Source organism: Lissotriton helveticus, chromosome 5_1, assembly GCF_964261635.1.
Source record: "Lissotriton helveticus chromosome 5_1, aLisHel1.1, whole genome shotgun sequence".
NCBI lineage: Eukaryota > Metazoa > Chordata > Amphibia > Caudata > Salamandridae > Lissotriton > Lissotriton helveticus.
Genome location: NC_136065.1, coordinates 1,967,488,027 through 1,967,515,123, shown reverse-complemented (window position 1 = coordinate 1,967,515,123; position 27,097 = coordinate 1,967,488,027). Strand labels below are relative to the sequence as shown.

General features: G+C 47.3%; 1 protein-coding gene across 2 annotated transcripts in view; it reads left to right on the top strand.

The window, feature by feature from the left end:
• Window positions 1-27,097, top strand: part of MED1 (mediator complex subunit 1) — a 546,545-nt gene that overhangs the window by 329,800 nt on the left and 189,648 nt on the right. For both annotated transcript variants that reach the window (XM_078645645.1, XM_078645646.1), the window contains exons 14-15: window positions 6,138-6,256; window positions 11,927-12,128. In XM_078645645.1, coding sequence (XP_078501771.1) covers window positions 6,138-6,256; window positions 11,927-12,128 — 321 coding nt within the window. The remainder of the gene's footprint in view (window positions 1-6,137; window positions 6,257-11,926; window positions 12,129-27,097) is intronic.

Sequence of the window (27,097 nt, the reverse complement as noted above, 5' to 3'; positions counted from 1 at the left end):
TTGAGTGCAGTGTAATTATGTGGCTTGTAATTATGTGGCACTGTTGCATTGAGTGCTGTGTAATTATGTGGCACTGAGTAGGATTTGGAGTGTATGTTTCATTGAGTGCTGTGTAATTATGTGGCTTGTACTTATGTGGCACTGAGTGGGATTTGGAGTGTATGTTGCATTGAGTGCAGTGTAATTATGTGGCACTGTGGTATTTGGAGTGTATGTTGCATTGAGTGCTGTGTAATTATGTGGCGTGTAATTATGTGGCACTGAGTGGGATTTGGACTGTATGTTGCATTGAGTGCTGTGTAATTATGTGGAATGCAATTATGTGGCACTGAGTGGTATTTGGTGTATGTTCCATTGAGTGCTGTGTAATTATGTGGCGTGTAATTATGTGGCACTGTGTGGTATTCAGAGTGTGTGTTGCATTGAGTGCAGTGTAGGCGAATGGAGCAGTTCTTAGGTTTAGCAAAGACTATGCTTTGAACTGAGGTAGCGCAGAAGAGAGTTTAGCCACAATTAAATTAGAAGTTGACAGGAAATCTCTTTAGTCTCCTCAGTTAGACTCCAGAATGATCATGACCGATATGATCACAGTAGCGAAGTTGACACGTGGACTGTATCTCCTTAGCCAAGGAAAGCCAAAAGCCATAGCATAATTAGGAGAGGCTATTTTAACCAGAAGTACCGTTAATTCAATCTTCAAAAGAGACCTGTTATCTTAAAGAAGCGTTTCTTACCAGATCTGAAGTTAATGGTGCACCATCAACAGTTCAAACTATTTTACTCTTAGTCCTTCTGCGAATATTGTTTTTTCAAGTCCACTCATGATGAATAAAACGTCCATGCGCCCCACAATCAAATAGTAAAAAAAACCAACAAAAAAACAAGCAAATTAAAATCCTTTGACACAGCCGCACATTCTTTTGTAGAAGTGTGAAATACGCATGCACCCACCCAAAAAATTACGCAGACAGCATTTTTTCTTTAAATTTGCCAATCGGAGTTGGATCGGTAACCTAAAAGAAAATAAAAGGCCCCAAAAATGTTTTTTTCCTGAAGTGGGCAGATGGGAGGGGCGGGGATCCCGATGGTGTCAGAAGCAACACTAGATACTGTGACGCAACATCCCAGAGGGAGGGGGCAAACAACGAAGCACCACAGGGGACGATGGGGGTAGAACATTGAAACAACGAGGGTGTGACACGTAAGCAACAGCGGGAGGGCTGGTGAGGGGACACGAAGGCAGCGTGGGGAACAGCATTAGCAAAAGGAACATAGGCAAGTGCAAAGTAGAGGAGCAGGGAGAAGCTATCAGGCAACAACAGAGAGTAACATGGAGTTAAGGGGTGAATATACTCAATTGAGATGGCTTACAAACTCTAATGGAGTGCTCTGCACTAAAGAACAAGCACTCGGCATTGCTGTGGCGGGGGAGCGCATTCCTTCGAAGTCTGATGGGGGGGCAGGAGAGCGGCTTCCTTTGAAGTCTGATGCCGAGGCATGGTGTGGGATGTGCCCGGCGATGTGCACGCGCCTGGCTTACATGAACTGTATCGAATCCGCAGTTTGGGGAGACTTTTCGGACACCTTACTAGAACATCGAAAAGCAAGCATTGCTCTTACCTGCTTTCCGGTCGTCGCCCTGTTCCACTGCGGCAAGTGCCGTTAGTGTGGAGGGCGTTTCCGATCGCGGGCCCGCCCCCTGAGGGTGTCACTGTGCACCAGAGGTGGGGACGGCGCCTACATAGCCTGATTCACTTTCTCCCGCGCAGCGGATAGCCGGCGGGTCGCCAAAGGCGTGCCCGTCTGCGCCGGTCCGCGCTGGTCCGTCGCCGGTTGCCTAGATCCCTGGTCGCTTGATTAGCGATGGCGCCCTACGCCCGGGATGAGCTGTTAGCTCTTAGATATCAGGCTGACTGCATGGCTCACGCTTGGCACCCTGGTTCCCCTAAAATACACTGCAACCAGTGTGGCTTTAAGGCCTCTGAGGCTTGCCCATCACCATCTTCCTAAGCCTCAGCGGCTACTAGCTCCTCTAAGCTACACATATTGAGCCTGAACTGTAGGTCCCTTGTGAAGCATCACTAGGACGTCCATGAGCTCCTCTCAGACGAGAGTCCTGACTTTCTGTTTTTGACAGAGACATGGTTAACCAAGGATTCCTCGGCCACTCTAGCCCTGGCTCTTCCCCCAGGCTACCTTACATGTGTTCAGAATAGACCCATTGGTAGGGGAGGTGGAATAGCGGTGATCTATAAGTCCAAATACACCTGCACTCTCAAGGCCACAAGCATAGTTAGCAGCAAATGCGCACTATTCAAGATAAGGGTTTCTGACACCTTCACTCTCACAGGGCTTCTCGTATACCATCCCCCAGGGCCAGCGAGTGCATTCCAAGAGTCGCTGGTATCAACTATTTCGTCATTAGCGCTTCAAGATAAGGGTTTCTGACACCTTCACTCACAGGGCTTCTCGTATACCATCCCCCAGGGCCAGCGAGTGCATTCCAAGAGTCGCTGGTATCAACTATTTCGTCATTAGCGCTTCAATCAGCTAATTTCAGTGTTCTCGGTGACCTCAACCTCCACCATGAGCGTCATGACTCTCCCACTATATCGAAGTTTCTTGGCGACTTGGAGGCGTGCCAGCTTCATCAGTTGATCGTGGGGCCCTCTCTCAGGCAGGCCACCTCCTGGACCCGGTCTTCACAAATATAGAGGAAGTCACAGCTGAACCCCCTAGTCCTCTCAGCTGGACTGATCACTTCCTGGTCTCTGTTTCAGTCAAGATTCCAACTAGTGGCAGGGAGAATCTCCCCCCCTTTCTATGGAGGCGACCCTGGAATAGTTTAGACAATGCCCTGTTTGAAGCCAGGTTTAACCCCTCCCGCCCTGTCTGGTCGAACAACATGGAGGAGGCGGATTCTGCCTATAGGGAGTTGATGAATAATTCATTGGAGGCCTAAGCGAGATCAGTCCCACCCCTGGTACTCGGAGACTCTCAATGACACTAAAAAAACAATGCAAGCTGTTAGAGCGTATCTGGAGACGATCTTATGACCCCCTGGCCAAAACTAAGTTTAGATTGGCCACTAAAGCGTACCACAAACTTATAAAAAAAAAAACTAAAGCCACCTACTACACAGACCTGATTATTTCAAGCACCAACCGTTCCAAAACGATCTTCTCCCTGGTGAAAGATATGACCAAGGCTCCGGAAGGCACAGGCAACCTGATAGTGTCAGATGCACAGTGTGAAGAACTATCCTGTTTCTTTATTAATAAAGTCAAAGGGATATATGACCTATTACAACCGGATGGCCCCTTGGGGTTCCCCAATCCTGCTAGAGACAAATCTGATCCTCCGTACTCCCTCTCAACTCTTCCACCTATAGAGCAGACAGGGATGGAACACTTGACTCGAAGAGTAAAGTCAGGATCCCCGGATGATCCCATCAAATCGAAACTGTTCAGATCACTTCGTGACTCTGTCCTGCAGGAAGGCCGAGAGCTGATTAATCGATCTTTACAGCAAGCCTTCATCCCTAAATCTTGGAAACATGCCAAAGTAGTGCCCCTCCTGAAGAAACCATCACTGGATCCCTCTAGGCCAGATAGTTTCCGACCTATTTCGCTGCTTCCTTATCTCGCGAAAGTGGCGGAAGCACATGTCAATTCCACTTTGACTGCCTACTTGGAGTCCAATGGGATTCTAGATGAGTCCCAGAATGGCTTCCGTGCTAACCATAGTACGGAGTCTGCCCTGCTAACAGTCACAGAACATCTAAGGGCCTCTTTGGACAAGGGCGCAACCTCCTATTTTGATTCTGCTGGATTTGAGTGCTGCTTTTGACACGGTCTCCCACAAGATACTACTTGAGAGACTGTGGGAGATCGGAGTCGGGGAAATGGCCCTAGACTGGTTCGCGTCATTTCTATCTGACCGTTCCTTCCAGGTGCACGCCCCGCCGTACTCATCCAGCAGGCTCCCTCTTGAATGCAGGGTGCCTTAGGGGTCTGCGCTCAGTCCCACATTGTTTAATGTGCACGTCCGCCCCCTGGCCTCTATGGCCCGGGAACGTAAGATCCAGCTAATATCATATGCGGACGACACGCAACTCATTTTCAACTTTTCAAACAACAATGTGGTGGACCAAATTAAATTCCAAGAAGACATCTTGGCTATATCAAGGTGGCTATCTAACAATTGTCTTCAGTTAAACTCCTCTAAAACAGAGGTACTTCTGATCGGCAATGGCACGCAGACATGGGACGAGCACTGGTGGCCTCTTGCGCTGGGACCAGCCCCCATACCCAAGGAGTCAGTAAAAAATCTGGGGGTGATGCTTGACAACTCACTCAACCTGGAGTCCCATGCCAAAAAAGTGGCAGGCACTTGCTACTGGCGTCTTCGCTCTCTTAAACCCATCTTGGGTTTTTTTGAGCCCCCTACCCGCCAGATTATAGTCCAGGCATTAGTCTTATCTCACCTGGATTATTGCAATGTCCTCATGTTAGGCTCCAACACGACTGCAATAAATAGGATGCAAAGAGCACAGAACGCTGCTGCTCGTGTTCTGTTTGCCATACCCAAAACTTGTCACACGTCCCCCTTTCTCCGACGACTACATTGGCTGCCGATACAGCAACGCATTCAATTCAAGACCCTCTGCCTCACCCACAAAATCTTGTATAGAACTGGCCCCCAAACTCTGCAGGGACTTTGCTCCTTTTATATTCCCACGCGCGCACTCCGCTCAGCGGACCTTTTTCTAGCTCGTACTGTCAGGATCCGGAGGAGTAGAGCAGGCGGCCGCTCCTTCAGGTATCTGGCCCCTAAGCTTTGGAATTCTATCTCCCCAAAAGCTCGGGCCACTTCAAATCACCTGCAATTCCGAAAACTTATAAAAACTTGGCTGTTTGCGTCCATCTAGCACATCCTCTGTCTTACTAGCTTCAGGCATGTCTGCAAGCGCTGGGACGCCCCGTTGCTGAGGTAGCCATGCGCTATACAAGATTCCATAACATAACATAACAATGCTGTGGGTCGAGACCTAAAAAACAAGTGGGAAGAGGGAGTGATAGAGGGGAGTGATATAGATCAAAGCAGTATCCTGTAGTCAGTGGCCGGAGGCTGCCAAACGGTGAGGGCGCGCCTGTCGCACATGAACTGTGTGTGATCAGCTTTTCGGAGCATTTCTGAAGTGCCTACATAAGCTCTCGCTTCGCGCTAGCGCATGGGCTAGCGGAGACGAGACCTAAAAAGAGGCTAGTGACCTGCAGCCAGGGCATGGGGTGTCAAAGTGGGAGAGGTTAGCGTTATGAGGGGTCTCAGCAGAATATGCATTACAGCAGATTAGTATTATAACCATTATTAATACAGAGAACTAGGTACCAAATCAAATGTGGTTGCATCCACTCCTATGTTTGACGAATGGTAAAGGGTGCAATCTGTGCCCGTGAATGACGGTGGGCTGCTCTCATGGGACGGAGACTCCAACGCATGAAACAGTGACACTGAAAGTATCATTGGCCCACAGTTGATACTGCCATAGACTACTATGGCAATGAAGGACGATAGAACTCTAAGTCCTGCGTTGTGCATCGCAGTTCAGAAAGATGATTTACTGCATGGCTTTGTCTGGCAGGGCAGGCAGCCTGGCACAAACTTCCCAGACTTAAATACATCTATTTGTTTAGAGATCCAATCGAATCGCTAATTAATTCGATTTAATTAATATGTTAAGTAAATGTGCAGGAATTTCAGATGGGCGCAGACCCTGAGCCCTAAGGCAGAAATCGCTCCTGCTTGATCCTCCATTGACCACAGTCTCTGCTAGGTGGTTGAACATGCAGCATATGGGTTGCTTCAGGTAAAGTGGTCGACCAGGTTTTCATCCTGCCATATGAAGCTGATCGCCTTAAAATGTGTTCCACATTTGGCTCATAAAATGACTGCTATTGAGTTGTTTATTCATTTAATTAATCTGAATGTGGTGAATCCATTTATTGTTCTGTAAATGAAACCATCAATAATAGATATATGTAACTTGCTACACCTTTTTGTATCTAGGTTGTTGACCCCGCTGATTGCTAGAAGGTATTCATACAAATTAAGTGCATTTTGTTTCTTTCCTCTAGGTATTCCACTTTTCGACACTGCACCAACATTTGTGCCGCATTATGAGCTGGTCACCCAATTTGAGTTGTTGAAGGAGGCAGACCCAGTGCCTTTATGCCACAACATGCGCTTCTACGCAGTACGTATGAGCAGCTTCAATGCAGACCTTTTCATATGGGGAGCTAGCTTCCACCAGGACAGGGCCTCCGAAGTCAAGTACAGCTGGGACAAAATCAGACCACCTCAGGATACCGTGCCTTAACTCAATGTACTCCTGCCTTCCGAGCCTTTCACAGTCACAGCCGCTCTGTTTGGTGACCTCTTCATGGGTTTTGAGGTGTTTAATTTGCGCACACTGCAGACCAGACAAACATTACATTGTTGATTGAAAAGAACCTTTCAGGATTAAGAATATTTATGAATTTAAAAGTTAATAACATTAAAACAACATGGATTGGTGAAACTAATAGGTCTGGTGTTAATGTTCCACTGTATATAAACACAGTTATTCACAAAGCTGTTTACATGTTTTGTATGCACACATGCTGTTTATCACATGAAAGCTTGCCCTATTGGCTCTGCTGGAGCTTGGATATAAGTAACACAACATGTGTTGCTTTCGGTATGGAATGCATAAAGGACATGTAGCGCTGAATAGGACAACGTGTGTTAAGATTGAATGTACTTTTCAGATGTAACATAACTCCTTCCAACTTTTCAGTGGAACACTTCGCTAGCCCCTTCCACACTCATGACGAGCTGGGCTCGTCATGCAGTAGCCTCCCAGCACGCTCATGACGAGCCCAGCTCGTCATGAATAATGGGTTTTTGCATATTCCAGCACAGGGCTGGAACTCATCGAGCATCGATGTGGCTAGAAGGTGAAAGAATACACCAAATAGGCAGTAGCATGAGGTGGAAGTGTGTAACTCCTTTGAGTGTAGCTAAAACCCAATCTGTATTTTGTTTTTAAATGTTAGAAATGGTGTGCCTTGCAGACAGCTTCACTGTCAAGCTAGACATAAAAATGTGCATAGTATATAAATGCACAGTTTACAAATGAAAATTACTTGTTCGAACAAGGGGCATCAGTTAGAAATGCGCTGTGCGCTCCAGACAACTAATCCTTTTATCACTCAGGGCTCTGCATATCTGGAAGTTTGTCTTTCTAGTGCTTGCTAATGTCATCATATAGATGGGTGTTAGGCTTATGCAGCTCCACTGGAGCCACATTGCACTATAGTATGCAGGGAGAAAACTAGGTGACAGATTTAGCAGTGTGCCCAGGCACAAGGAAATAGGAATTGTTGGCATGGTGCAGGGGTTGGATCGTTAAGGCCCCTTTATGTCATAGTGTGATTGAAGCTGCGCCTCTTCTGGGCATGTTGGGATCATTCATTTTTACCATCACTCCAGTCCATCATGTAGTACTTAACCTTACGTTAGTGAGTTTGTATGTATAGCCCAATAGCAGCCCCTTTCTAGGATTGTGGAACTGTTCATTGTTTCAGTAAGCTAAGAGGGTGTTTTGTGACCTTTCTTTTCTTGCCCTTAGTTTAGTGTTGCTACAGACTCTGAGAATGTTTTATTCCAATTACACTTTCTTAGTGTTTCCTTGCTCCACATGTCCATATTCCACTTAAAAGGACAAAGTGTGCTCTTGTTCTCTAGCCTTCAGGGTGGATGTCTCATTGAGTTTGCGTTTCCACCAAACCATGCGAGTTTGATGCATTTGAATGTGTTCATGCCTTTGAACCTGTGACCGGGGAAGTGTTTGGGGAGATAAATATTGTGTTAGTATCTTTCATCTGGTTCCTTCGCGACAGTCTGTCATTCAACCTGGTCGCAGGATGTTAAACAGTAAGAGTTGTAGAAATGGTGCTCTCCTTCTGTTTCAGCTGAAGGTATTGATATGGTATCGTGTGCTGTTGAGGTATGGATGCCTAGACCTTTTCCATAACTCCTGGCAATACAACACGAAAGAAATACCCTGCAGTCTTTAAGGGAATCCCTTGGGTGGTTCCTTGGCCTATGTATTGGACACATTTGTAGCTGGACCCTCTGTGGTTGCATTGCCTAAGCAATATGGCTGTATCCACAGGCAGCTCAACCCTACATCCCAAAAAGGATGCCCAATCATCGATGCTTATCTTGAAAGATCTGTTAGTTCAGTCCACATTAAGTAGCACTTGCCACTCAGAACTCTAGCATAAAGTTCATGCTTCAACTACTCTGGAGTGTCCAGACCACCATTGGGGTCCTCAATCTGTTAATTCACTATTCTAGATCTGGCTTCTATCTACGGTCCCCATAGGTGAACCTTGAGCTGGGACAGTAAGTGCTCTGCACTGCATAGTGTGGCATTGGGACCGTACAAGCCCCAGAGTGCACCCTCATGATTACTGGAACTTTAAGCTAGGGATGATATTTAGGGCCCACCTGAAAGTGGCAGTCTGAGTCAGCACATTGGGACAAGTGCCCATGGTGCATGCAAGGGCATTGTTACAAAACTGGCAACATATGTTCAAGCATTGTATGTGCTGACAGAATACATAGTGCCCCCACACTTCACATTGTGGCATCAAACATGTATGATTACAGAGGACTAATTGACTCATGTTGCTGCATTGGCTTAGAAAACAGGGTTCTACATGGTGCATACTATGGCATTCGATTATTACTGGCAGAGGAGGAAGTACCTTAACTGTTTAATGGGATAGTACAATTAGGATCCATAATACAGGCCCCATCTGACATCTGCTCACAGAAGTAAGACAATGTTTTTTGCTTAATTTGATCATATATAACCCGTCAAAATACTGGATGGAAGACTTCTCTGCTGTTCACTCAGAAAGCCTTATTGATATCAGTGTAAATATTGATAGTCTGGAAACAATTGTGATGCCGCTCTTAAAAATATTCCTGGACCCACTGTTTCTCCACCCCATTATAAACCTAAGCCTGTTCTCCAAATTGAATTGTATTTCATAGCAGCAGATTTGTATAAATACTTTTGCATTTATTTTATTTGCACTTAGCGGTCTCAGACGTATGAATAGTCAAAATCTATTTGGACTTCAGTCAAGGAATTTAGACAGACACCATGCTTGCTGTAATGTGGCACGGTCGAAGTAGAAACGCTGATGCTTATTGATACTTCTGCATTAACCACACCACCCAGGTACAACGCTTGAGAAAACATGGGTCACAAATGAGGTTCTACTTAGATCTCTTCATTTCTTTGTCAAGTACTCAAGTCGCCCTATAGAGTTTTTAGTCTTCCAACACCTACTTGCTTTTCAGAGTCACACTGTGCTCCCCTCTGCACCTTGTTTATTTAACTGCTGTATTATTAATCAATCATTTTAAATGGACTACAGGGGTTTCATGAGCATCCCGCTTTAACATTTGAGTGGGGAAGTGCTACTCGGGAGTTCTATTTAACATAAAACATAAATTGTTTTGTTTATAGCTCCTTTGACTTTGGAGAGTGCAGGTCTTCAAACAACAACTTATAAACACCACTATACGAGTATAGTATAATGGAGCTTTGGGTGAGGGTGGGGGTGGACAAATGGAACAAGAGAGCATGAGAGGAAGGGATGGGGGATGAAAGATGGGAGAGGATGATAAATGGGAGGGTTGATTAAGTGATGTATGGCGTTATAGATGGAGTTGTGAATGGATGGAGAGAATATTGTAGGGTGGATGGACGGATAAAGAGGATAGATAAATCAATGAAAAGAAAGAAGGAAGTAAATACAGATGGAGGGAGAGAAGGAAGAACAGTAGGATGGATGAAAGGAGGACAGAAAAAGACAAAGGATCGAGAGAAGGAGGGAGGTAAAAGGAAAAATGACTGAAAGAAGAATGGAGGGAACAAAAGACATTCCAGGATTCCCTCAATGTGAGCTATCCCCTAAAAGAGCCATATGCCTAATGGCAATGAGCTAGCAAGTAAAACAAGTGAGCCAGGCAGTTGAAGTGGGAGGTATTTTACTTTTTCTGGCTACTCTCTTGCTGGCCTGATATTGAAATACTAAAGACACTCAAATTTACCCAAGTATTATCTGTTTACTGTCCTCCTCGCCTGGTTATATGTACAGTCAATATTGGAGTGTAGATAATTGCCAGATGGCAGCAGCTCAATGCTTCAAAGATTGAGGTAAATCTATGTAATGGGTCTCCCTGCAGAGATAGTCATTAAAACATATATAGATACAAACGTGCTTTGGTTAGACCTCTTCATCCATTGTTCTGTTCACCTGTCATTCACATTTTGCTTCTGAACACCTCAGCATACAGCTTGTGGCAATGAGTCATCCCTCTTCAGCCACTGGCTCTCATGCTGTGTGTGATGTGTTCTTCTGATTGTGTGCACTTCCATATAAAAGTAAGTGTACTTTAGTGCCAAAACTTCGCTCTGCCACTGGTTTCTTCTTTCCATTCTTTATCTTTTTTTATGTTACTCAACCGTGTGTGTTTATACTACAAATTCAGATTACAATAATTCTTAATCAATAGTATCTTTTCACTAACAATACTTCCAAATGGTTTCTATACCTGTTCTAAGTGTACCTGCCTGCTTGGAATCGCCCATACTGTTCTTCTAAATTTAAATGAAATGGCTATTTTTTTATTTAATTGTTTTATTCCAAGCACATGACCGTGTTTAGGCAGTGGCTTGTTATATTTCTGGCACATGCATGGAATAAAAAGAAATAACGGTCACACAAGCTTGCCAAAGCCAAACATTTTGTGCCTGGTTAGTTAAAGGTGTAATTGGATTGCTTGTTAATGCCAGGCTCTCTTCCTTTACTAAAGTCATCCAGTGTCATACCTACAGTGCCCCAAGTAGCTACAGAATGCTGCAACCAAATTAGCTTTGGACCTGCAGTAGCAAGAACGTGCCATGGCAGACAGGAAAGCCGGGCTTAATGTCAAGCATTAAGTTTGTTTTGCATTAACTAAGCTGACCTTAAGTCTGCAAATGTCATGCCTGCTCTCTAATCAACAAAGGATTTCATTTGTCTGTCAGTAGTCCTAACAGATTAGGCTTTCTTCTAAAGTTACATATTCTGATCAGGCAATAGTGGTGTGAAATTTGCTTCTGCCTTCCTGAGAGAGAGAGTCCAAACAGTCCAGACTTTCTGAAACATCTAGGATCTACACTAGGTCTGGGAGGAGTTTGCGGAGTTCCGCTACACGGAAAGCCGCAAAGTGACAAAACAATTCCACTGCGCTAAGCAGAATAACACAAGCGGCAGAGTGCATTACTTTGCGCGTTCACTTGGATTTTGGATTTTTAGCACCAAGTGATTATCACGTGCTGTAAAATCAGCACAAACAGCTTCACACCGTGCTAGAATGCGCTACTTCTTTATGCCTTTCAAGTAGAAGTTCTTCTCAAGCGGCAGCTTCCGAAGTGCGAATACAGCGTTTCTCGACATGAGCGGTAATGACCACCCGCGACCGCTTGCATTGAGAAATCTTGCAGTTAAGTGGTTTAGCATTGGATTTTCTGCGCTTGCCAAGTTAACGTTGGTGAGCGCAAGTGAGGAATAAACTTTGCTTCGCAGAGCGAAGTTTTTCGGAACTCCTCAAGCTCAGCAAAGCGTTGAGTGCAAAAAACTCTGTAAACTCCGTGAGCAGAGTTCACCGCCCAGGTCTAATCTGCACCCTTTGCCTTTCAAGAGTAAAGCGCAAATAAACAACCACATTTGCACCCTGTAAGCTATATATGGCCATTAATGTGCCTCTTGCTACTCACTGCTAGTGCATGTCTGCTAATTTACCTTTTGTGTCTTAGTCTCTTCCAGGGCAGCAGCACTGCTATTTCCTGAATAAGGACGCCCCTCTCCCTGATGGAAGAAGTCTGCAAGGGACCCTACTGCATAAAATACCCTTCCAGCATCCAGGCAATGTTCCTCTCATCCTCGACCTGATCAGGCATCAAGTTGCCTATAACACTCTGATTGGCAGCTGCGTGAAACGGACAGTGCTGAAAGAAGGTACGCCAGTCTCTTCACGCCATCTTACTGACTGGTAAAGCAGGTCTCTAAACATTTTTACTAGACCTGCAGTTCTAGTAACCTAAAAAATGTACTTGATCTAACTAAAATGCACTTGACGACAGTTTCTGAATGCAGAGCAAATCTGACAAGTTACCATGATTTAAAGGCATTTTTATTGCTCATTCACTTTGTGATCAATAAAGATGCCTTTAAATCTTGCAATATTGTCACATTTCCTCTGCTTTCAGAAACAGAGGTCAAAAGTCAGTTTGTCTTCCTACTCGCCAGAAAGGGCGAGTAGGACCTAAAAATAGCTTGTCCTAATTGAATCTGGCCTGCAAATGCGAGCGGGTGAGTGGATTTTAAGAGCCCTGTAAAGGCTTTTATTGGCTTTGCATCTTAGTAAGAGATTGCATGGAAAAAGCAGATCTTCCCTCTCAGTTTTTATTGGTCAAAACATGCACACAGCCAGCCACACACTTCACAGGTAAAATGATTACCAGCAGGTGTAGGTTATGATGAAAGAGAAAGCCAGTGGATACTGGCAAATGGTGGGAGGAATATTGCCAGCAGGGAGGAAGATGTTGAGGCAGAATAAATCAGATGTTCAGAAAAAGCAGAGAGTAGTAGGTTGTAGATTGATGGAAACCAGTGGATGCTGGCATACTTTGGGATATCCATTGCCAGCAAAGAGCACTGTGCTGTTTGAGAGAGCGTCAATGCTGAGAAACAACAGGGAAAAGGAAAATGATTGTAATGATAGAGCAGTGGATGCTTGAGGCACTGGGAGAAGGGGGAGCTAGCAGTGATAAGGTGGTTAGTGTTGGAATGGAGCAGCACTGCAAGGAATAAGAAAGGGAGTGCAAAGGGACAACAAAGGTTGAACAGGGTTATAAGGGAGAAAGCCAATGGCTGTGGCATGCCCTTGAAGAGGAAGTCCTGCAGACCGGATGTTGTGATGAGTGAGAGAGCCAGTGGAATCTGCTGATCACTAGAAGAAATATGTCAGTAAGGAGAACCAGCGGATACTGGCATGTGGTGCCAGAGAGAAAGTGGGTGACATGGGTATTATGAGAAGAATTATCATCAGGGCAGCAAGAGGTCATGGGAAGAGGGGAATGTCAGAGGATGTTGAAATGCATTATGAGAGAGGCGTTTTCATAGAAAGGAGAACAATTGAAGGCTTCTTGGCACTTGGAAAGGTACTGTCACTTTTAAGACGCCTTTATTTTATTTATTTATTTATTTTGAAAGTTTTATATAGCGCGGACAAGATCTTTGCAGATATCAGAGCGCTTTACAAAGAGGGGTACATGAGGGAGCATAGTCAGACAAATATATCAATAGATCAAACAGTACAGGTAGGTGGCTGCAAAGCCAATCATGTGAGTAATAAGATAACAATACAAATAAGCAAAGTGGTCAAAACATGTAGTACAGATCGGTGCATAGTCTTACCAGAGTTCGAAATAATAGTTCAAGTGTATTTAGCCATGAGGATAGCTTTTACTTCATTTTTAAAGAGTGTAGTGGAAGAGATAAGCCTGGTTTCGGAAGGGAGTGCGTTCCAGATCCTAGGCGCCATTCCTGAGAAGGAGCGCTTATATGTTTTTTCCTTCCGGAATCTTCGAGGTTTCAGCAGAAGATTGTTTGTGCCTCTAGTGTTTCTAGCTCCGCAAGAGATTGTCAGTTTCTGAGCGAGGTATCCGGGTGAGTTTAGGTATACCGCCTTGTGTGTCATGCAGGCGATTTTCAGATGAATTCTGGCTTCAAAAGGCAGCCAGTTCAGGGATTTAAAGTCAGGGGTGATATGGGAATGCTTTTTTGATCCAGTGATGAGTCTCGCTGCAGCGTTTAGAGAAGCTCTTAGGGGTGCGGTTGAAGTTAGGGGGAGTCCGCAGAGGGCGATGCTGCCGTATTCAATTCGGGGGATGACTAGTGCTTGTACTGCGGTTTGGAAGTCTTTGGTTGGGAGGAAAGGTTTGAGTTTCCTCAGAGTATTGATCTGGAAGTTTGCTCCCTTTGTTGCCTTGCTGATATGTTGCTGCATGTTGAGATTGGTGTCAAGTGTTATGCCTAAAGATTTTGCTGAGTCCACGATGGTGGGTTGGACATTGAGTGCGGTTAGGTGTTTAAGCCAAATTTGGGTGGTGGAGATCTTCGCTGGAGGTGAGATCAGAAGGAACTCAGTTTTCAGGGCATTGAGTTTGGGATGATTATCGGCAAGCCAGGATTGGGTGCATCTGATCGTTGAGTTCAAGAGCAAAATGTCTTTGGGGGACTGTAATTTGAGATAAAGTTGGGTGTCATCAGCGTACATGTGAAAGTGTACATTGGATGCTTGTAGCAGGGTAGTGAGAGGTTCCATGACTAGGTTGAACAGTGTTGGGGATAGCGAGGATCCTTGGGGGACGCCTAGCGTTACATGTATTGGCGAGGACATCAGGTTATTGCTCTTGAATTTCTGCGACCTGTTGTGAAGAAAGGAAGCGAACCACTTGAGAACAGTTCCAGATAAACCCATTCTTGTGTTTAGTAGTTCTAGTAAATTCTCATGTTTAACGGTGTCGAATGCTGAAGAGAAATCAAGAAGGATGAGGAGGCAGGTGTCGTTTTGGTCTAGCATTTGAAGTGCGTCGTCAATTATGTGAGTCATAGCAGTTTCTGTACTGTGCCCTGCTCGGAAGCCTGACTGGTGAGGGTTAAGGAGATCAAATTGTTCAATGTGTTTAGTTAGTTGTAGTTGTGCGCATTTTTCCAGCAGTTTGGCGAGAGTGGGGATATTGGTGATGGGACGGTAATTGTTGAGGTCAGAGGGGTCGGCTGTAGGTTTCTTTAGTAGAGGTGTGACTTGACCAACTTTGAGGGAGTCAGGTATGCTTCCTTGTTGGAGAGAGCTGTTGATAATTTTGGTCCAGAGCGGGAGAAGCAAAGGGGTAAAGTCTTTTACTGCGGTAGCAGGAAGGGGGTCCGTGAGGTGATTGGATGGTTTCAGGGTGCTGAGCAGTTTGCCAATTTCTTTTTCCGAGTATGTGCCAAAGGTTGACCATGTAGCCTTGTTTTTTGGTTCAGTGGGTGCTAGGCACTGGGGTTTGGAGTAGAGGTTTGCGTCAATGAGGAGATCGCTCTTTATGTTGTCAGTTTTTTGGATAAAGAAAGCAGCGAAGTCTTCACAGGAGGGTGCCTCACGCACAGTGTTGACTGGTTGGGGTTGATCCTTGGATTGTGATTTGATTAGCTCAAACAGTTTTCTCGGGCGGTTTTTTGCTTGGTCGAGCTGGAGGCTGAAGAAGTCTGATTTTGAGCGTTTTATTTTCCTGAAGTAGGCGTTTCTCTTTTTCTTCAGATCTTTTAGGTGCTTTGCAGAGGGCGCTGATCTCCAGGTACGCTCTGCAGTTCGCATGTCTCGTCTATCCTCATTGAGACTCCCGTTGTACCATGGATTGGAGATTTTAGTAGAGACTCTTTTTAGCTGCATAGGTGCAGCCTCATTAATTATTGAGGTCATAGCGTTGAGATAGTGGTCAGTCAGGGTTTGAACGTCCGTAGCGCCAGCCGGCGGGCGTAGGAGATTGCAACTGTTAGGGGGCAAAGAGCCTTTGACTTATAAAGTTACTGTCTGTACTCCAGCTTCCGCTATCTGTCTGTCCTCCATCAGCAGTTTTTCTCTGTCCTCGCAAGAAGTGGATTGGATGGGAATTATTTTAATTTAAGAGCATGTGCTCCGGATGAGCAGTTTTACATTTCAGCTCTGATGTATGACTGAGTGAGATAAGCACAGTTAATAATATGAACTAACCAACTTCTTAGACTGTTGTTGACTGTGAATATTGGGGCATGATGGCTAGAAGACACCCACTCCCTCGCTGCCTAACAGTTTGATAATGTCATCCGTTCAAATGCAGACTTGGAGCATGTATGCTTCAAAACATCGTCCACCTTTCAAGCCATAGCATGTACTGGGGATGGGGAAGTTAATTTGGTTGACAGAAAGGAGCATCCCCGAAACGACTACTTATTGTGGCATTTGAATGATGTATTTATGGATGAGGTGTGTTCAGGCTGTCATTTTTCGAGTTGATTTAATTTAGGTAGAGTAGTTGGCCCCTATTTAATTCCCCCACCCCTCTTACATTCTAGTAGCTTACAAACAGAAAATGTGGTGCTTGTGTAAGTCAATTACGTGGAGTTTGTGTTATCTACTAGCATAATATATCTTTTGAGAGAGTGAAGCATTGGATGAAGCCTAAAAGTGATGCAGACCAGGCAGTTGATCACCTGCTGGGTAGCCAATGTAATGGCTGTTGAGACTAAAGTGTTCTGCATAGGTTGGTGATGCTCTGTGTACCTTGCTTGTATTCTAGGTAGCCTTGTGTTTTTACCCACTGGGATTGACAATTTCATTTAAAGCACTAATAGGTTTTTCTTTATACTCAGAAGCTTATGTTTTGTCTGATTTCAAGCATAAAAATGACTCTAACCATGCATATCCCCTCCCCCCCCGACTGTCGAGGGGGCCATACCGCCCTTCAAACGGGCCTCTGCTTGAGCCACAGACAATGCCCCACCTCTGGACAAAGAGTACAAAAGAGCAAAACGCTTGATGCAGTTGGCTAAAGGATGGCCATTTGAAGCAGTTATCCACTGGCACATAGCCAATTCCATCTGGTTCCTTTTCTCCTATGATATATCCCAGTGGGAGGAAATGCAGAATATGATGAAATATCTCCCTTAGGAGTTGTGGCTGAGGTAGGAGATGGCACCAAAGACCAAGACCATCTCCAATACCATCAAACTCCAGCTGAGAGGGGCTCATTTGGAGGCAGCAGCCTCAAGGAGGAGCTAAGAATACCCCCCCCCCCCCCACCCCCCTCCAAAAATCATCCACAGTACCATCGGAGGCAACAGCAGTCCTTTCACCAGCAGGTGGGCGGGGGCTGTCCTTTATATGCCTACATGGCCAATAACTACAAGGGTTTTTGTAGAGGAGGCTCTGGTAAAAGGTCCTCCGCCTCCAGACGCTGACTTGCCACGCCTTCCATTCCCTTCTTCACACGTCACCTGTTATGGGAAGACTGCAAGATTTCCACCGCTACTGGTATAAAATGACCTCGGATTCTCGCAGTCGTCCACCACGTCTGCTGCCTAGAACATCTCCCATTCCCACTTCCAAACAAGCATCCCATCGCACACACACACCCTCAGCAAAGAACATGTTCAGCTTCGCCAGGAATGAGTGTGGGGTGCAAGCGCTCCTCCTCAAGGGTGCAATAGACAGGCTGCTCCCTCACCCCAGAGGCAAGGATCTCTACTCTTTACTTCTTCGTTTTCAAGAAGTACGACTCCCTAAGTGAAATCCTGGACCTTAGGCACTTCAACAAATACATCATGTAGACATATTTCCACATGGCAACCCTGCAGAACATAATTTCTCTGCTGCAGCTAGGCGAATACATGATGGGGTTAGACTTCAGGGGTTCCTACTTTCACATATCCATCCATCCACCCTGCACACGAGCACTAGCTCCACCTTGTGGTAAGTGGCCAGCACCAATTCAAAATACTACCCTCGAGTTCATCACTGCCTAATAAGCTTCACAAAGTGACTGGCTGTAGCATCTACTCATCTACAGAGGGGCACCACACATGTTCCCTTATCTCGACGATTGGCCGAACAAGAGAGGACCACCAGACAGCAATGCTCACAAGTTGCAATCTCACAGCTGCACAGTTTGGGATTTACCATAAATGAGGCCAGGTCCCTCCTTCAACCTCTACAAGTCCAGCCATTCATGAAGTCTGTCTTAAACACTGTTGCTTCCGGATCTGGTGTTAGTGGACTAATGCGTCCACTGCAGGGACCTGTGTTTTCCTCATGGTCACAAGTTCAAATCCCGGCTAGTCTACTCAGCCTTTCATCCTTCTGAGATTGATAAAATGAGTGCTATTGAGTTGGGTAAAAATAAACATCTGTTATTTAGTGTCGAGATACCCTTCTGGGTGAATGTCCGCTTTACAAATACACGTTTTGTTATGCAATGCTATGTTACATGCAAAGCCCACGCCAAACAGCATAGGCTTTTGGCATTTCTGCTGTAGCTGCATTGTTTTCAGCAAAATCTTCAGCTTACAGTCCGAACAGTAATGTGCTTCCTAGCTGCGATGGCCTCATGCAGTGCCATAGTCCCCCATGCCCAGCACCACATTGACCCATTGCAAAGGCGGAGGGTCACAGGAAAGAAGTAGTATTTGTGAGAATTTCAGCTCCCCTCACACTCCAACAGCAACAACCTATTTGCAGACCCTGTTCTGCAGGTGACCAGTACCACAGATGCATCTTTGTGAGACTGAGGTGGCGGATCTAGTGGTGTGAGCCTTCATCTACCTGCTCCCCCGCCTCCTTTTGTCAGGAATGCCACATCAACATCCTCGAGCTCCTGGCCATACGCCTAGCTTGCAAATGCTTCATTAATGGCAAAATAGTCCTCATCAAGACATACTGTACAACTGCCGTGTGTTACCTCCAGAAACAAGGTGGTACGCATGTGGAGAAGTGTGGCTCAGGGGTTAGAGGCAGCAGACCCGGAGCTGAGATCGGTCCTGGACCAGGGTTCAATTCCCCGCCTCGGCGGGGTCTTGGGCTAAAAATTCCACGGACTCGATAATTCTCGCCCCGGTGCCTCCTCGACTCACGGGTTCACACTCTGCGACTCTGGGCAATAGCTTGCTTAATCTCCACAACGGCCCCTCGCGGCGGGATGCCTGACTTTCACCTTGTGGATTCCCTGCTATCTCACAGGGGAATACCAGGAAGGATTCCCTAAGCAAGCGCCGGGAAACCCACTGCGGGTAGCTGTGCGCTATATAAGCTCAACTACATTTACATTTACATTCTTCCCAACTGTCAGCGCTAGATCTTGTCCTGAGGCATCTGTCACCAGCTTTTCTTTTGAATTGGGGACCCTGCCTGTCTCCACCCCTTTCATTTTGTATGCCACTCATGCTGAGGCTTTGCTGTGCTGGGTCAATGGTACCATGAACAGTAGTTCAGTTTAGCTGTGCAAAAGCTGGTAGCAGCATTTCTATGCTGTGACAGTTCTAGCCAGATGTGACTAAAAGCAGGGTTGTGAGGGTTCTTGCGCACATGGTGTGCTTTTTCATTCTCCTTCCTTCTAATAATACCTTGCCCTTGTGTCCGCACCATCCCACTATATCTACACATTGTTGCCTGAGAAAGTGCCTCTTTTGGCATGGTTCACCCCATTTTTTTGCCTGTTTTTGATGTGGTTTCGATTATAGTGCACAGGGTCCCCGCCAAGCAAGTCTCATGTACCAGTGTTTCTTCCCTAAAACATATCCCCCAATTGGTACGTCTGCCCCTCTATTAAGTGGTACCCTGGGCACCTAGGGCCTGGGAGCTGTAGAGGGTCCCCCGGGAGCCCCCATATCCCCCTCTCACTAGGACCATGCCACTGCCTTTGCAGCTTACATGCCCTTGTGGGAGGAAAAACGACAAAGTCGACATGGCACTTTGCCTTGATGCCATGCCAGCCAGTCACCCCTCTACCAGGCCTCACAGTCCTAAGGCAGGGTGCACCATACCACATGTGAGGGCTTATCTGCATGAGTAGATATGTCCCTACAATATGTAGATCTATTCTTAATATTGTAAGTGCCAGTGAAGTCACAGAGAGTACACGGGCGGGAAACTCAACAACTCTAGTTCCCCAGCATCATGATGGCTTCACAGACACCAGGAGTGTTTGGTACTAAACTCCTAGTAATAAATCCACACTGGTGCCAGTGTGAGATTTATTACACCATGTACTCAGAGGGCACCACAGAGGTGTCCCCTGGACACCTACCAACCCCAGTGTGGGCCCTGACTGTCTTTAGGCAGTCTGCCACACACAGACATGTTTCTGGACACCTGGGTGGAGAACCTCTGTTCTCTGGGACCAGAAACAATGCACATCCTGGGAAGGCCTTTGTAATGATACTCCCAGTCTCTGCTGCTAGCAGCAGATGGCAGCCCCCGGTTTACAACCCCACTTTGGGTGGGAAAACCTAGAAGAATAGGAGGTGTGCTCACATCTGCCAACTCCACCCCTAAGGTGGGGAAGGCAAGGTGAAGCACATCTTCTGATAGATACAGCTGCTGTGTGGATTCCTCACCTTGTGAATATCCCCCTTGCGTCAGCAGCATTCGGAATTTTTTCTTCGTAGCACGCCGGCGTGGACGACGTCACAGGAGCATGGCATCGCTCGCGACTCCGTCTGACGTCACCGACTCCTTATTAAACCCACGTCGGCGTGATGACGTCAGTTCCCTTTTTTCCGCGTCGTCGACGCTAACGGTTTCTGGGATCTTCTGCGATACTTAGTATCTTCTACTATTGCAGTGTTACTATTTCATCTTTAATTATTCCTTCTTCGTCGAGAATGTCGTCGAGGAGGACAGGATTCAAACAATGTGGGTCTTGCGCTCGCATGATGTCGATCACCGATCCGCATAACGATTGCTTATGGTGTCTTGGATCGGACCACGATGTTAAAAACTGTCGATCCTGCTTCAAGATGAATCCTAAGGCGTTACGAGAACGTGAAGCTAAACTTCTTCTTGCGAAGGTAAAGGGGAGAGAGACTGGGAGATCTTCGAGGTCGACGTCCAGACGCTCGAAGTCGAGACAGAAGTCGCGTTCGAAGTCGAGGTCGGCTTCGAGGTCGAGGTCCAGGGCGAGGTCGAGATCCAGAGAGAGGTCGAGGTCTGGAGCCAAGTCTGCTTCGGGTCATGCTTCGAGCTCCTCGAAGAGGAATCACAAGATGAGAAAACATAGCTCAAGACATCATTCTGGAAAAGAGTCTTCGGATTCGAAGAAGTCTCGTAAGCATCATAAGGACTTCGTGTCTCCTTCTCCTTTGCAGTCTCTCGGAGATTCCCCGATTCCGGAACAAGAACCGGATCCGGAGTCACACCATTCTTCGGTGCATGAAGAAGAAGAGGAAGTTCCTCGAGCTCCGACTCCGGTAGTAGTCCCTGTAAATCAAGAGGGTCAGAATGAACCGATGTCGGAGCAACCTCCTTCAGAACATCCAGTAGGTTCGTACCTTCCTTTTCCTGGTCCTGGACAGGACCCCTCGCATTTCCTTAATGCGATGTTTGGAGGTTATTCGAGAGCAATGTACCCCACTGGTGCACCGGCTGGTCCCATGGGTCCATTGTCTTACAACTTGGGCATTCCTCAAAATTACGCCCCAGCTCCTTTTATGCCGTTTATGCCGGCGCCTTATACACCTTGGCTCGCTACGGCTCCACCGAGGTCATCGACTCCGCATACGGCTTCGCCGGCTCCGGATCGACCTCGTAATTTGGATCGAGGTGCCACGCCAGTCCGTGAGTCTCGTCCTCCAGCTGATCCCGGCTCCTCGTTCGACGTTGGATCCGGCTCCGTCGGAGTCGTTACCGGACCCCTCGACTTCGGTTCGTATGGAATGGTCGAGACGCAGGGCTCAGCGTCTTTTGGAGGAAAAGAGGTATGAAGATTCTGATGTAGAAGAAGGTGAACTTCTAGATCAAGGGGACTGTTTTGAAGACCTACATAGTGCTAGTGGTATGGAACTCTCTCCTGAGTGGGGTTTACCATCAGTTTCTGATGCACCATCTAAGGACGTGGCACCCTACCATGTTGTTATTAGAAAGGCTCCAGATCTACTCAATCTGACCTTACCTACTGTTGAGTACAAACCTAACATCCTCACAGAGGTTTTACACTCTCCTTCTATTATAGAGCCTACACTTCCATTTACTGAGGCTTTAACTGAACCGATAATGGAGGTCTGGAAGCGACCGTTGACTGCTCCTGCTGTTTCAAGGTCTGTAGCAAGACGCTACAGGGTGGCACCTGATGACCCCGAGTTTCTCTCTTCACATCCTTCACCGGAGAGTCTGGTAGTACAGGCCGCTTGTTCCAACAGGTCTGCAGGTTCTTTTCCTCAGGTGCCAGCAGACAAGGACTCTAAAAAGTTGGATCAATCTGCAAAGAAGATTTTCTCCTCAGGTAGCACGGCTCTAAAATCTACTAATGCTACTTGCCTTTTGGGGAGATATGTTCATGCATTGATGGACTCTGTGAAACAATTGTCATCTAAGCTTCCAGAGGATGATAGGAAAAACTTTAATGAGGTGGTCTCCGATACTCAAGCTGCAGCCCGCTTGGTAATTCAGAGTGGCATGGACACAGCGGACTCTGTTGCCAGGATTATGGGCTCTACTGTTGCCACCAGAAGGGCAGCATGGCTGAAATCCTCTGATTTCTCTACAGATGTACAATCCACATTGATGGACTTGCCTTTTGATGGGACTGGCCTTTTTGGGAAGATGGCGGATGTGGCTTTGGAAAGATTTAAAGATAGCCGGGCTACTGCAAGATCTTTGGGTCTCCAGACAAGAGGTTCTACCACTAAGAAGTTTAGAGGGTTTGGTAGATCCTCCTTTCGTCCCTTCAGACAAGGCCAGCAACAACAGCAGCAGCAGCAAAACCCTCTACAAATCTTATAGAGGTAGACAGAAGGGTCGTGGACGTGGTCGTCAAGTCTCCTCTTCCTCTACTTCCTCCAATATTACCCAACCCCCACCTACATCAGCAAAGCAGCCCTAGATCCATCATTCTGGATCATGTGGGTCCGGTAGGGGGTCGGCTTACTCATTTTCTACGGGATTGGGAATCGGTTACATCAGATCTTTGGGTTCTCAATCTTGTAGAAAATGGGTATGCACTTCCTTTTCAGGAGTTCCCTCCCAATTACCCTCCTTGCCAAGGTTATTGTTCGGAGGACCATCTTCTTCTCCTGCAGGAAGAAGTCCTGGCACTGTTCTGAAAGGGTGCGATAGAGGTGGTTCCAGAGCAGGAAAGGGGTCAGGGGTGCTACTCCCGATATTTCCTGATACCCAAGAAGGATGGCAGGCTTCGCCCAATCCTGGACCTCAGGATTTTGAACCTCTATCTCAAACAGGAGAAGTTCAAAATGCTCACACTTGCACAGGTTCTTCAAGCGCTGATGGAAGAAGACTGGATGGTGTCGATCGACTTGCAGGATGCGTATTTTCACATCCCCATTCTGAAGTCGCACAGGAAGTATCTCCGTTTTACGGTGGGATCGCAACACTACCAGTTTGCGGTCCTTCCTTTTGGACTTACTACTGCGCCTCGAGTCTTGACCAAGGTGATGGCAGTGGTGGCTGCGCATCTCAGAAGATCGGGGATTCCTGTGTTCCCCTATCTAGACGACTGGCTGATCAAGGCGGAGTCGCCGGAGAATGTGCTTCATCATCTGCAAGAGACAACTCAGTTGTTGCACAGGTTGGGTTTTTCGATAAATGTACCCAAGTCTCACCTGGTGCCCTCCCAGCGCAACCTGTTCATAGGTGCGGTACTGGACACTACTGTATGTCGTGCATTCCCTCCACCTCAAAGGATTCACGACATACAGGAAATGATTCCTTTATTCTACAATGGAGCGGTTGTTCCAGTCCTGAAGGTCCTTCGTCTGCTCGGTCTGATGGCGTCTTGCATTCTGTTGGTCAATCATGCACGCTGGCACATGAGGGCACTCCAGTGGTGCCTCCGCAGGCAGTGGTATCAGCACAACGGAGATCTCAGGGAGTTGGTGAGGATCTCCAGAGAAACTGCAGCGGTTCTGTCTTGGTGGAGTGTGAAAGGCAATCTGTCACAAGGAAAGCCTTTTCAACTTCCTCCATCAGTGGCCACAGTGATAACGGATGCATCCACTCTCGGGTGGGGTGCTCATCTGGGGGACCTGGAGGTAAAGGGCTTTGGTCTCCCGAGGAAAGGTTGCTTCATATCAACCTTCTAGAATTGCGGGCAATAAGTTTGGCGCTCAAGGCCTTCCTCCCTTCCCTTCGCGGTCAGTCGGTTCAGGTCCTGACGGACAACACGACTGCGATGTGGTACGTCAACAAACAGGGAGGAGTAGGGTCGCAGTGTCTCTGCAGAGAGGCTGTGCGCCTCTGGTCCTGGGTTCAGGACCATCAGATTTGTCTGATGGCAAATCATCTGGCCGGAGTTCTGAACGTTCGTGCAGACAGTCTGTCGGCAGTTTTCTGCCGACCACGAGTGGAGGCTTCACCCGGAGGTGGTTCACGACATCTTTCAGATGTGGGGGGGACTCCTCGGGTGGACTTGTTCGCCACTCGCGAGAATGCTCACTGCCTGTCATTCTGCAGTCTCCAGTTTCCGATGCAAGGAGCTTTGGGGGACACGTTTCAGTTGAGTTGAAAAAATCAACTTCTTTACGCGTTTCCTCCCATACCCTTGATTCCTCGGGTTCTGAGGAAGATTCGCCAAGACCGGGCCCAAGTCATATTGGTCGCCCCGGATTGGCCAAGAAGGGTGTGGTACACAGACCTTCTCCACCTCTCCTCTCACCCGCCGCTCCGTCTCCCTCACAGGGCAGACCTCCTCTCTCAGATGGAGGGGCAGGTTCTACACCCCCACCTCCAGACATTACACCTTCATGCCTGGAGATTGAACGGGGCAACTTGAATTCCTTTTCTCTCCCTCACGATGTGGTGGATGTCATTCTTTCTGCCAGGCGTGACTCCACTAAGTCCATTTATTCGTATAGGTGGTCTAAATTTGTCTCTTGGTGTAGGGAGAGCGATGTTGACCCTTTGAAGGCTCATTTGTCTGACATTTTGCAGTTTGCTCTTTCTTTGGCGCAGCAAGGATTTGCTATTGCCACGCTCAAGGGGTATCTTTCGGCTTTGTCGGCATTTCTCTGTTTGCCGGATCAGCCTTCTCTTTTTAAGTCTCCTGTGGTTTTAAGATTTTTGAAGGGACTCACTAATAGATTCCCTCCTACTCCTTTTGTTATTCCTCATTCGGATTTGAATCTTGTGCTGACCTATTTGATGGGTTCTCCCTTCGAGCCCCTGCACAAGTGTCCCATGAGACTTCTTTCTTTTAAGACGGTCTTCTTGGTTGCAATCACCTCGGCAAGAAGGGTGAGTGAGCTTCAGGCTCTTAGTTCTAAGCCCCCATTCCTGACCATTCATGCTGAAAGACTGGTTCTTAGGACCAGGGCTGCTTTTCTGCCTAAGGTGGTAACTCCCTTCCATCTAGGACAGTCCATTACCCTTCCTACCTTCTATCCTCCCCCTCACCCGTCTAAGGAGGAAGAGAGACTACACCGTCTAGACCCTAAGAGGGCGGTGTCTTTTTATCTGGACAGAACAAAAGACTTCCGGATGGATGACCAGCTGTTTGTTGGTTTTGCTGGCTGCAAGAAGGGCAGAGCGGTGCACAAGCGCACACTTTCCAGGTGGATAATCCTGTGCATCAAGATTTGCTACTCCCTGGCGGGTAAGGACCCTCCTGAGAGTATTAGAGCACATTCAATTAGAGCAAAGTCTGCAACATCTGCTTTGTCTAGAGGTGTTCCTGTTGAGGACATTTGCAGGGCTGCGACTTGGGCCTCCCTCCACACTTTCGCGAAGCATTACTGCTTGGATTCCGAGGTGAGGAGGGACGACCACTTCGCGCACTCTGTTCTCCAAGATTTCCTGTTATAGCAGAGTGGACACCCTCCTCCGGGAGTAGGGACTGCTGTGGGACTCTATTCACAAGGTGAGGAATCCACACGGCAGATGTATCTATCAGAAGAACAAGTTACTTACCTTCGGTAATGCTTTTTCTGGTAGATACAATATCTGCCTGTGGATTCCTCACATGCCCATCCGCCTCCCCGTTGTCCACTCTGCTATACCTAGTTTTATTGTTTGTATATATTTTGGGTTTTGATACCTTTGCTATGCACTGTGTGCTATTTTGGTCTGTATGTACTGTGTACATTGTATATATGCGTTCGAGGCATGTGGGCTGCTGAATTCATATCTATAGCATAGATCGCCGCCTAGTGTTGGGTCCGGATGATTGCACATTGTTGTCCTGGAAGAGTCTTCGAAGTATCACGAGATAGGTGGCTCCTCCCCTGGACTACAGTGCGCATGGGCATCGACTCAATCCCCAGATTGTGTTTTTCCGCCATTGGGTTCGGATGTGTATTCGACATCTCCAGTTCGGAGTCAATATAGACTTTTCTTTCGGCCCGAAGGCCTTGTCTTATACGTCGGTATTGTTTGCGTTCGGTCCCAACTTTGTTCCGGCTCAGTTCCCGAGCCGGACGTCCAGAGGAGTCGCGTGGCTCTTCGGTACTCGGGGCCTAGTCGACGCAGAAGACTTACGACGCCATCATGGAACGGAGTCCGTGCAAGAAATGTCCCGTGTGCGGATCGAAGTACCCGCACATTGACGTCCACCCTGTGTGCAACAAGTGCCTGTCGCCGGACCACGATGAAGCCAACTGTATGGCTTGTTCCAGGTTTCGATCGAAGAAGACGATTCGACTTCGGCGCGTGGCGCGCCAGGAGGCCCAGCAGTCGGCCCCGGCACCGGTGGACATCTTTGACAGAGAAGAAGCAGACGAGTAAGAAGTTCATCTGCAAGTTTCCCCTCCATCGGAGGAGATCGACTACGGCTGCGACGCAGACGTCGAGGTGGTCGAGGCAGCAGAAGTCGTCGACGAGGTAGGAGACGACAATGAGGCCTACGGGGCCACGGAAGATAGCTCAGGTGAAGAGCTAGGCCCCGAAAGGGAAATTACTACGGCTCAGGTCAAGGGATCGCCACCCGGCCTTACCCAAGACCTTACACCCAGATCCACGGCCTCGCCTATGGGCCCGGCTACGGACACTTCTGCGGAGCCGACGTTGGTAAAAATGAAACCGAAACCTTCGGTGTCGACGAAAGCGAAAGTAATTGAGATGCCATCGAAACAGAAGACGTCTGCCACTCCGGCCGCCTCCTCGTCTTCGGACACGTCGGGGCAGCCGAAGCCCAAGAAGGCTGTCGACCCGGGGAAGTTGGCCAAGGGCGCCGATCCGAAAT